The sequence below is a fragment of the Carettochelys insculpta genome, chromosome 2 (assembly GCF_033958435.1).
Source record: "Carettochelys insculpta isolate YL-2023 chromosome 2, ASM3395843v1, whole genome shotgun sequence".
NCBI lineage: Eukaryota > Metazoa > Chordata > Testudines > Carettochelyidae > Carettochelys > Carettochelys insculpta.
The window spans coordinates 36206339-36219035 of record NC_134138.1 but is presented as its reverse complement, the minus strand read 5'-3'; the positions used below and the strand labels follow the sequence as shown (position 1 = coordinate 36219035).

Here is a 12697-nt window from a genome sequence, read left to right as displayed (position 1 = left end):
TAACCAATGGCAAAGTTCCCACTCACTTTAATGGTGAAGGGTCATGTCCTCAGAAATCTTTAATGAATGGAAGTAATCAAAAACTTCATTTTACCCCTCATTTGAGAGTTATCACTTTGGTTTACAGACTGCCATCCAAAACCAGGCTAGATCATTGATTCAGAGCTCAAAAGGAATAGACTTTGTCTACTGAATCATCAACTCCACTTATTGTAGCATAATAATACTGCTAAAATATTTCACCATTTGGAAAAAAAACTCATACTACCTATTACATTTAACTCTCAACCCACACTATGGTGATGTGGAAAAAAAATGAAGAACACAAGCTCTTTGGAAAGTTAAGCACAAAAAGGCAATTTAAAAAGAAGGTAAACAGTAGCATTATATGACATTCCATATACACTTACTTTCCAATATCATGTAATCCTTACACTAAGGATCATGTGGTCCAATGACATTTACATTTATTAATTCTACTAGTTTACATTTTATTAAGTCAAAGTTAGTGTCTGGAAAGAATAATGACCCCATCACAGAGATCTCATGAAAATCGTACCAGTCAGATGCACACATTTGAGAGTTCACTTGTAAGCAAGGCACAGCTATTTAAAGGTATATAGGCACCTAAACCTACAGATACATGCCTAGCTGAAATTGTGAAAACAATAGAAGTTAGGCATGTAGGAACTTTTGAAAAGCCCCCTAGGTTTCTATCTACAACTTCATGTACCAAAACACCATTGAAAATATGGTCTAAAGAGACCTGATACTGACAAAAAAAACATGCGTTTAAAGAAGTTAAGCAAAGTTCCTTATATTCCAGTCCCTGAATGATTTATAGGAATGTGTCACATGGGGAGAATAACAAAAATATGTGCAATTTCATCTGCACAGAAATAATTTGTACTTCAGTATATTTCACATCACATCTGGTCTTGAAATATTATATGAAGGTCTCATATTGTTATATTATCACTAAAAAGGCCCACTACTTACTGCTGTTCAGATCTTGAAGTTCATCTCATTTAAAGAGACCAACTGTTGGTATGTTCACCACCTACATAAACAAAGTCCTCTGTGCTGCGTGAAGAGAACTTTTAAATATTTTGTATGCATTAAAGATAAATTAATAACATTAAATTATCTACAGTCTACATACCGGGTTTTATAAGGTTTGTCTTTGTTTCCTTCTTATATCGAACAGGCTGCGTGTTTCCTTCCCCCACCATTCCAGCATTACATTTCTTTTTGGTATAGTCTCCATCACTGCCACTACAAAAAATAATTGGACTGTTTCCAGCATCGGAAGGAGTCTTAATGGGAGATACTGATTGGCTACTAGGGCAACCCGTGTCATCTGAAAACAAGACAAAAAACGAAACACAAGAACTGTTAATTAATAAAATGAAGATGGCAGAAAACCAAACTACACACATCAGATAGAACATTCTCTAAAACATGCACCGTGTGCCCAAAGGTAAGGCACATTTTGTCCCTGTGCTTCTGCACCCAATTGCTGAGCACCTCAATTTGGGGGGCAATATGGCACTTAGATACCTACATGCATAAAATGCCTTTGGAAATACTTATTTCCATAATCCTAGGAAGGTGCACAAGCGGACACAATGTCTGAAAGCCAAGGCTCAAGATTAACCTCCTCTTCCTCCACATGGTAATGGGGTATTCTAACATGAAGTATACACATTAAGAAGTGTAGTAAAATAAGAACTGATTTGTGTGCATGTATGTATGTGACATATACAGCCAAGTTCTGACTCTTCCTCTACTGCATGGTTTCACAAACTGGGAGGGCATGCCCAGATCCCCCCCTCAGCATTCCCCCCACCTGAAGAAAGAGCCAGCCTTTGCTTCTGGCTCTCAGCCCCTGCCATTTTATGTGGGTGACCTGGCGCAGCCTCTATAAAAAGCAGGCAGCCAGCAAAGGCTCATGTGGAGCTAGCTGCCTTCTGCAAAGATGAGTGAGTACGGGTTGTGGGGGGGAGGAGGAGGATGGGATTAGATGGGAGGCTGGAGGTGCCTGGCTTAGGTGAGAGGGATGCAGTAAGAAGAGGGGGCTGGTGGTGCCTGGCTTTGTGGGATGGGAGGGGCTCGGGTGGACAGCTCATGGAGCTTGGGGGGCTCAGCTTGTGGGAACTGCGGTGCTTGGGCAGCTGGTCCCAGCACCGCAGGCTTCAGGTGGCTGGGGCTGGCAGCCGGCCCTGGCAGCACAGTGCTTGGGCGGCTCAGGCTGGAGGGTGGCCGGCTGGCCGGCCCCAGCAGCGTGGGGCTCGGGTGGCTCAGGATGGCAGGTGAGTGGCTGGCCCTGGCAGCGTGGGTCTTGGGTGGGCAGATCGGGCAGTTGCCCCTGGCATCACAGGGTTCAGGTGGCTTGGGCTGGCAGTTGGCCTGGGCAGCACGAGGCTCAGGTGGCTGGCTCTGGCAGTGAAGGGCTCAGGCAGGCAGGTGGGTGGCTGGCCCCATCAGCGTGGGGCTCGGGTGGCTCAGGATGGCAGGTGGGCTTCTGGCCCTGGCAGCGGGGGGCTCAGGAGGGCAGCTCGGGCAGCGCAGGTCTCAGGTGGGTAGGCGGCTCTTGTGGTCAGCTCTGGCAGCTGGCATGGGGCTCAGGTAGCTGGCCTGCTGGGGCTGCACCAGGCACCTGCCAGGGCCAGGAAAAACTATTTGTGCTTATTTTTAATAACATTTTATATCAAGTTTTTGTGTTTATTTTAAACTATGAATTGAATTTTTTTTGTTAAAAGGGGGGTTGGATGATGGTAAAGAAGAGGCGGGGGGCGGGGCGTTAGGGTTTCTCAACAGTCAAAAGCGGGGGCCTGATGCGGAAAAGTTTGGGAACCACTGCTCTACTGTATGTATGTATGTATGTAACTGTGGGCTAAGAGGGAGCATGAGTGAGATTTTTTTTTCCACAGATCTGTCATACCAGAACTATGGAAAGGCCCATTGCATGGCTACAGCTGATCACATTGAGAATGCACTCTCAGCCCATATCTAGTTGGGTGACAATTTGTCCTACTGACTGACTGTATAATATATACCATTATGAATGCTTTATTAAACTAAAGGTATGATACCTGGCACTAAAACTCTTGCACCATATACACAGTACTTCTATGTCAACCAGAATTACTTTGCACCTCTAGGATGTACAGAAATACTGGTTTATTCAAAGTTTTACAAACACAATTAAACTACTAACACTCACAAGTCAGAATAAAAAAAGTTATGCACTTTCCTCTTACCCTACTAATTAAAGGTAGTCAATAAAGTAAAAATAAGAATAAAATAGGATAAAAAAGGCAAACAATCCAGACAGTCAAACATAATTAAGGGAATCCTTTCTACTATTATTTAAATGCCTCTTGAATGCTCAGCTCTTTTGTGATACCTACAACTAGTGACTTGTTTGTTTAAATTATAATACATGTTATTTTAAAAAACAGGATCCATGATGACACTTGAAGGCCAGAATTATCCTATGTCCCAGAGAACTGCATAATATGTTTTTTAGAAAGTTGAAATAAAATCAGTATCTTTCAGTATTCATTTTTACCAGACATTCACCTTGTATTGTCTTCATGAGTAAAAATCCCCACCACACACTATAATGGATGCAGCATGGTATACCTATACCTGAAGTGATTAAGTACAGAGTCAAATTTCTGTAACTACTGTCCATCTGCACTTTGCTTATTGTCATGTCTATAATTTTAACTTGCTTCTGGAATAAGCTCTACATGGGGACCGGCTGAAAACCACATTTACCCAGAGAAGAGGGGTGGAAAGAAATAAAGAATCAGAATGTAGAATTTTACCATCTGACTGAGTGTAAGGGACAGAACAGAGCTAGACTAGGAGCAGACCAGAGAATGATTATTAGTCACAATTCCCCTCTTGCCTCGGCCCACCTTTGTTTTCAGAGGAGAGTAAAGTTATTACATCCTTTTCTGTGAAGCATCTTAGTTCCTATGGCTATGGTTACACTAGCAAGTTTTGTCAACAAAACTTGTGGAGTGCGCGCGCGCACACACACACACACAACAGTACCTGAAAAAACCTGGCACATTCACCAACAGCGTCCTGCCTCTCTGCCATGAGGCATAACACTTTTGTTGAGAGTTACTATTGACAGAACAGGCATGTAGAAGTCTGGGGAAGAGCAGGGGAAATTTTTATTGACAAAACGGTCTCCATGGTGCCGGCCAGCTGGGCAGCGGGGACGTCCCCTCCACACATCTGTGGTTAGTGCCTCCGGCCACTCTTAAAGCTGCAGGGAGACTCAGAAACCCCATGACAGGAAGTGGCACTGGTGCAAGCAGCAGAGCCACACCCTGCTAGCTGCACATGTTGGTAACCACCCCGTGGGCCCTGGAAAAATGAGTCAGGCCGCCCAGTTCCACCGGGGGTCCAAGAACCTGACCCCCTCATGGACAGGGCCCAAGCTCCAGGACCTCTTGGCCCTCTGGGGTGATGAGGCCATACTGCTTGACCCCAGCACCAAGCACAAGAATGCCCCAGAGTACGTTCCCCTGGCCACAACCCTGAAGGAGCATGGCCATGGTGAAGGAGCTCCACCAGGGCTATGTGCAGGCCCAGGATGCCAGGTGACAGTCGGGGACAAGGGGCAGGTACACCCATCTGCCCCCTACTATGTGAGCTCCACCAGCTGCTCAGGGGGCGCAGATGGCACATCAACCATGGAGTATATTGATACAGCCAAGGCGGCTGCCCCACTGCAGAGCTGGAGCTGCACCAGGCACACGTCCCAAAGGAGCCCCAGCCGGGGAGGACTCATACCTCGACTTCAGCCAGCAGACCCTGGTGATCATGTTGGGTCCCTCCAACAAGGCCACACCCCAGACCTCTCTGGGGGACCCTCTGGTGAGCACCCCACGTCACACACACCAGGGCACGAGGGGTGGATGCACATGAGCTGGGCCGTGCAACTCGTCAGGCTGGCCCGGGTGTGGCCCCAACATGAGGGCCAACCCTGTGCAACTTTGCACCCAGCAGCATGGCCCACCAAGACCCAGTGGGCAGCCGCCAGCATGAGCACTGGCCCAATGCCAGCCCCATAGGAGGCTACATGCACCCAAGGGCACAGGGGATGGTGGCCCAGGGAGGACTAGTCTGCGCTCAGCTCGCCCGCCATCCATGCATGGACCCTCCCATGGCTCGACACCTCCCCACTGGGCTGCTAGAGCATTGGGTGGGGAGGCTGGGGGAGCACAGCAGTCAGCCTGCTCCCCACTTGTGTGGCAGGGCCCACAATGCAGGGCACACATGGTTGTATTGCCGGGACGGCCCCCTCCCATGTGTCAGAGCGGGGGCTACTGCTCATGGTGGGTGACAGAGCCGTAGAGGCTGTGTGGTGAGAATGACTCACTGACTCTCCTGCTCTTTTCCCATTCAGCCACCAGTGCCCTGCCACACCAGAGCCAGCCAGTCCAGACCACAGCCCAGAGCCAACCAGTCCTGGACCGTCACTTGCTGCAGCTGACACACCGCCACCACCACTGCCATCATGGGAGCAGGCCCATGTGCAACGGTCCCACCACACCACCATGGAGGAGGCAATGTGTCTCCAAGTGGCCTCCTTGGCCCACCAAAACCAGCTGCAGGAGCAGCATCAGAGGCAGGACCAGCAGTGGTGGGAGCAGGCCCTGGAGCAGCGTGAGGTTGTGTGGGGCCAGATGCTGACCAAGATCTGCAAACTCAGGAACATCTGGGAGGCCACGTTAGCCCAGGTGTACTTGCCCACTGCCCCTGCTACTCCTGGACCCCTCCCACACCTGCACCCCCTCAAACCCCTGCCCCACCCATCTCCCCAGTTCCCCCCTCCCCGCCCCCCCGTGACCATTCCCCCTGCTCCCCAGGCCCCCCAATGCCCCTGCTAACCTTGCCCCTGCTCTGGCTCTCCAAGCCTCCTACCTGCCTGTAAGCTCAGCCTCGACAGGGACCCCTAACCCACAGTGGGAGGGGATCCCATAGCCGAGGCTGCTTGGGGTCCTGCTCGGGGTCACGGCCCCCCACCTCCTACCCAGATTGAAGCCCCCCATCCTCTGTCCCAGGCCCAACCAACCATGTTCAGATGGCCCCCCCATCCCAACCCCCCCACTGTACATAGTGACATGGTACTGCACAGTGCACATAGTTTTCAGTCACGATGTTTATTTTAACATGCTTTTTCTGTTAAATAAATGGTTCTTGGTTCAACACCCCCATGTTTATTGGGAAGGGGTCAGAGGAAGTGAGGGGTCGATGGGAGGGGAAGGAGTAGGGCTGTGGACCAGAGACCCCAGCCAGGTGCCCTGGGGAGAGTCATTGGGGTATTGGGAGAAGCTCTCCCCTAGGACCTCCCTGATGCAGATCCTGTCCATGACTGCCCAGTGGGCCAGAGGTGGCTGCTCGAAGCAGTGGTCCACATCCACCCCCAACCCTGGGAAGAAGACCTCTCCCTTGCCCTGCACAAAACTGTGGAGGGCACAGCAGTTAGCCACCACTGCAAGGATGCAGGTCTCCCCCATGTCCAGGCGAGTGAGGAGGCAGTGAAACCTCACCTTCAGATGCCCAAAGGTGCACTTGACCAGGTCACATGCCTGGTCGAGGCAGGCACTGAAGACCTCCTTGGTCTGGTCCAGGTGGCCAGTGCACGAGTGCATTAGCCATGGCATGAGGGGGTACACCACATCCCCCACCATGCACAAGGGCATGTGGACGTCCCCAGTGGGCATGTCATGCTGTGGGGATGCATGTGTCCACCACCATCCTACTGCACAGGCCGAGCTCCTAAAGACCCTGTCATCACAGGCCCAGCCTGACCACCTGATGTAGACATCAGTGAACCAACCATGGTGATCCACCAAGGCCTGCAGGATGATCCAGTGGTACCCCTTTCAGTTGATGTACAGCACTGTGCTGTGGTCCGGGGCACGGATCGGAATGTGGGTCCCATCTGTCTCCCTGAAACAGTCCGGGAATTCCAAGGCCTCAAAGCCACCACAGTTGTGTCCTAGTTGCTGAGTTGCACGAGCCTGCTCAGCAGGATCCTATTGATAGCCCTCACCACCTGGAAGCCGAGGATACCGAAGGCACACACGAGGGGCTGTGGGAGGCAGGCCCGGGCCCCAGCAGCCACTCCTGCACCATCCATCCCCTCCCAAGCCCCTCCTCATGCGGCTGCCCCCCAGGCAGCAGGTCTCTGTGAGTGAGGGACAACTCAACCCCCTGGAGATGGGGCTTCCTTGATCCCCCCAGTCCTCTACCCCAACCACCCCCCGAGGCTCCCCTTCCCCCTTCCCCCCCAACTGAGACTGCAGCCCAAAAGTGGCTTACTTACCTCAGGATGACCCCAACGGTGGACTTTCCCACCCCAAATTCGTTCGCCATGGAGCAGTAACTGTCTGGGGTGGCGACCTTCCATTGTGCGATGGCCACTTGCTTCTAGACAGGGATGGCCAGCTGCATGCAGGTGTCCTGTCACCATAGTGTGGGAGCAAGCCAGGAGCAGAGCTCCTGGAAGGTCTCTCTTCTCATACAAAAGTTTTGCACTCACTGCTGGCTGTCCCACTCCCCCATTACTAGGCGGTCCCAGCAGTCTGCACTGGTGTTGTGTTGCCAAACCCACCATAGTATCCAGGGGGAGAAGGCAGGTGGGGCACTGGGACAGCAGGGGTGTCCTCACTGTCCTGGGGGTCCAGCAGGTCCCCCCTCACACGTGGTGAAAGAAGCCCAGGACAATGGGGAACAGTGCCTGAAGCAGCTGCTGGGTGGTGAGGGGCAAACCAGGGGGCTGATCCTGGTCTATACTGGGGGGAACATGCAGGCCAGCAGCAGCTTGTGTGTGCCTCACAGAGGTCTGCAAGGCTCAGCGTGGGCAGGCACTGGCCAGAGGAGAGGTCGTGCTTTGAGGGTGCATCTGGCTGGAGCTCCCAGAAGGGCTTGCCAGCCACGCGACCCTGTTTGCTGAGCTTCCAGGGCCCCATTCTGTTGAGAAAGCAGCCACGGCGTCTTGCTACTTTCTGTCAACAGAGTGGATCACTCTGTTGATCTGCTTTTGTCTATGGCCACAGTCTGTTGATAGGGGTTATGTCAGAAGATATCTTCTGACAATGATCTCTGTTAGCAGACGGCTATAGTGTAACCGTAGCCTACATGTGTCTGGTTAGTTACCCTGGCCAAGGGATCATGAATTTTTTTTCCCCCAAGGTTCACCCTACTTGATCAAGGTATTGTCAAGGTCCAATCCCCAGAGAAAATAAGTACCAAAAGAATATCAATACAAAAATAAGTAAGTAAAAAGATGTCATGGGCTGGATTTCACCCATGGTCCACCTATTGACTACCTCTGCCCTCCAAGTGCACTCACTAACTCTTTCCACTCACCTGCTTCCAAGAGTGAGTCTCAGACAAGCTATCTACTCCCCACTGTCCACTCCCCATCTGCCAAACAGGATAGTAAGAAGAGACTTTTCCCCCCCACACTCCTTGTGCACATGGGTAAGAAATATAACAATCTATCCCCAAAGTAATAGCAGCTGGTTCTAGTCCTGCTTCTAGCAAAGTTGTTGAGTTTGGGGACAACCAAGTCTCCTGCGTGGATTACCTGCAAGGGAGACCAAATAAATTAAGAGACTGAGCAGCTGCCTACCTGACCATGTTGCAAACTTCATTAGCTAATACCTTTGTCTGCCACTGATAAATTCAGTTCCAGACTGAATTTGTCTTCTTTTGACAATTGATAGTACTTTTTTCCTACTTCCAGTTACTCTCAGTTCCTCATAAGATAGTGAGACAGTTAAAAGATCTGTTATACCTTCCAACCCAACACTTTCCTAATACCAGGCTCTTCCTTATATTATATTATCTTGTTCTTTATTCTACTCATGCATATAAACCTCATGATCAAATTCAATATGCACAGGAGGCTAGGAGGTAACTTTTTCAAGATCAATACCAATTTTCTTCTGTGAATTAATCAACAGGGCTCACCAGTTGTTACCGTGTAAATACGGAAAACTGCAAAATTTATCAAAATACTGGCCCATGTATTGGTTCTGCTGAGTGAATTCTTAAATTCTGTTTAAGCAATCAACTCAGCTATTTCCAGAAATATCCTCTCTTCTGAAGTATACCAAAATTTACAAAATCTTAAAGCTATATTTAGAATACAGTTTAAGCACAAATTATTTTAAACACCAGGAAGAAACTCTATTTTAAAGTATCTCAGGAGTTGAAACCATATGGTGTTTTACTTTAAAATAAACACGAGATCCCAACCTGCAACCGTGAATGAAAGCATTTTAAAAAGGCAACACAGTGTGCAAAACCAGCAACACATACAGGTGATAGAAAAGCAGATTAGCAAATGAAAGCAGATAGAAAATGCACGTTTTGATCAGCAGACAGTTAATATGGCCACTAATAATATACTACTTTCATGTTCTTTTTAGAATTAATTTGATTAAGCTCTGCAGCTTGCACTGTGATAGGAAACTTATCAAGGGAACAAAGGGAACTTGGCACCAGCAACAATACTCTTCTCTGTTCATATCATTTCTGACCTTCAGAGGCATCACCAGCCAAGTCGGAGTTTTAACTTCAGCTGCAGAAAATGAACGGTTTTATTGCACTTCTCTTTGCTGTTACCATTTGTTCGTTTTAATGAGCAATACCCCTAAGTCTTCTGTGTGAACTCATAGTTAAATCACTAGTATAGAAAACGTGTACCTCTAAACGTTTTCTGGACCTAGTTTATGTTACCAAAGAGATATTTTTCCGTACATGTATCCGATGTACCTTTCAATACACTGTGTTCTACAGGATCAAACTGTGCAGTATTGCCCAAAGTAGCAGCTGGACTTGCAACAGTAGTGTCCATCACAAGGGCAAGATAACCTTAGCTGTGAGTTGAGAATGTATCTCTACTAATCACCTTGCAGCTGACCATCCCATTAAAAAAGTGGAATGGGAAGGAAAAATACTGGAAAGAGTGCACATTTGCACATTCCAAACAAGATCATCCATCACTGGCTTTCATCCCTCGCTCATGACTGCTATGGAAATATAAACCAGTATTTCAGCTACAATTCCCTACAAAGCAGAGAACTCAAAAATCTCAGTATGTTTACCAGGAAGAGTGAAGCTTGGCCGCATATCGCAATAATATAGCCAACTTTCATCCCACACACAGGCTCAGGTTTATAAAAGGATAAGGCCTTAAAAGCATTTACTGCCAATACAGAGTTTTTTCAATACAATCTTTAAAAAGGTCATGTATACCAGTTACTTCTTTATCTACAGGTTCCTCTAAATACTGCTGGACATTTTGGGGAAGAGAAAGTTTTGAAATATTTGAGCTTCCTAGAAATGGGACAGGAAGGCAAAGGACCCATTCCTGAAGCTGTTAATCAAATAACTGAAGCACGTAAATCCATAATGGAATTTACTATTACCTACTGCAGAGAAAATATTAATATTAATGCTCAACTGGCTACACAGCAAAATTTTATACGTAGGAGAGGGGAGCTGCTTTCCTCTAAAGCATTAGATACTGGCTAACAGAGAGGACACCAAATTCACTGATCAGTGTCTGAACCAATATAAATAACTGAGATATATGATATTGCCAAGAAAGACACAAAAAAGCATCATCAATAAAATTATAATTAAAATAAGGATAATAGGAATGACAAACTTTATATGCATATACTGTATTATATCTGGATACAGTACAAGTAATTATGTCACAGAGAGACTTTGAGCATCAGCTTGTGAATAGCTTAGGACCAGTTACCTACTAACCAAGTAGAGCTTTTAACAGCAACACAGTAATATACTGACACTGAAATACATCGACATTAAAATACACCATGATATCTGTAATAATAGTATAAACAGTGCAGCAATACAAATAATAAAAATGATTTAGCAAAAGTTACATCTAAAGAAAATGTTCAGAATCTATAGGACACTGCACTGATATTTAAATTCTCTATAAAAGGTTAGCTACAAATGAAGGCACAAAATAGCTCAATCTAGCTAGAGATGCAAAGGAAAACAAGAAATCATTCTACAAATATATTAGAAACAAGAGGAAGACCCCAGCCAGGGTAGAGCCATTGCTCAATGAAGAGGGAAAAACAATGATAGAAAATGTGAGAAACAGCGGAGAAGCTTAATGACTTCTTTGCTTTGTTTTTCACCAAGAAGTTTAGTGGTGGTTGGCTGCCTACAACAGTGAATGCTCGAGAAAAAGAGGTAGCCTCAGAAGTTAAAATATGAAAAGAACAAGTTAAAAATTACTTAGGAAAGTTAGATGTCTTCACCAGGCCTGATGAAATGCATCCTAGAATACTAAAGAAGATAATTGAGGAAGTACCTGAGTAATTAACCATCATCTCTGTAAAGTCACAGAAGACAGGAGAGATTCCAGAATTTGGAAAAAAAAAAAAGGACAAATACAGTGCCCATGTATAAAAAGGGAACCCAGGTATCTACAGACAGCTTAACTTCTGTGTCAGGAAAGACAATGGAGCAAATAATTAAAGAATCTATCTGCAAACATCTGGAAAATAATAAAGTGATAAGTATCAGCATGGATTTGTCAAGAATAAATCATGTTAAACCAATCTGATAGCTTTCTCTGATAGGATAACAGCCTTGGGGATAAAGGGGAAGCAGCAGACATTGTGTACTTAAGCTTTAGTAATGCATTTGATATGGTCACACATAACCTTCTTATCAATAAACCACTGAAATACAATGTAGATGGGACTGCTATAAAATGGGTGCATAAATGGTGGGATAATCATTCTCAGAGTAGTTATCACAGTCTTGCTGGAAAGGCATAATGAATGGGGTTCTGCAGGATTCAGTTCTGGGACCAGTTCTGTTCAATATTATCATAAATTATTTAGATAATGGTATGGAGAGCATGCTTAAAAGTTTGAGGATGATACCAAGTTGGGAGGGGTTGCAAGTGCTCTGGAGGTGAGGGTTATAATTCAAAATAATCTGAACAAACTGGAGAAATTGTTTGAGGTAAGTAGGATGAAGTTCAATAAGGGCAAATGCAAAGTACTCCACTTAGGAAAGACCAATCCGTTTTACACATACAGAATGGGAAGTGACTGTCTTGGCAGGAGTACTGCAGAAATGGATCTAGGGGGTCATAGCACATCACATGCTAAATATGAGCCAACAGTGCAACACTGTTGCAAAAAAAAAAAAAAAAAAAAAGGAAATACCATTCTGGGATGCGCTAACAGGGGTTTTGTAAGACACGAGACATAATTCTTCCACTCTACTCTGCGATAATTAGGTCTCAATTGGAGTACTGTGTCCAGTTCTGGGCACCACATTTCAAAAAATTTCTGGAGAAAAACCTGAGAAGAGCAACAACAATGATTAAAGGTCTATAAAACGCGATGATTGAAAGAACTGGGTTTGTTTAGTTTGAAAAAGAAAAGGTTATGAGGGGACATGATAGCAGTTTTGAAGTGCCTAAAAGACAGTTACAAACAGGAGGGAGAAAAATTATTCTCCTTGGCCCTTGTGAGTAGGGCAAGAAGCAGTGGGCTTAAACTGCAACAAGGGAGGTTTAGGTTGGACATTAGTTAAAACTTCCTAAGCCTATGTCTATACTACCATGGAAGATCAACCCGCTCAGGGTCGA

At 46.5% G+C, this 12697-nt stretch overlaps 1 protein-coding gene across 2 annotated transcripts in view; it reads right to left on the bottom strand.

Annotated features, from left to right (window-relative positions):
• The window catches only part of SYBU (syntabulin), a 65102-nt gene that overhangs the window by 35270 nt on the left and 17135 nt on the right, over positions 1–12697 (bottom strand). For both annotated transcript variants that reach the window (XM_074985648.1, XM_074985647.1), the window contains exon 3: positions 1163–1360. In XM_074985648.1, the coding sequence (XP_074841749.1) occupies positions 1163–1360 (198 nt within the window). The remainder of the gene's footprint in view (positions 1–1162; positions 1361–12697) is intronic.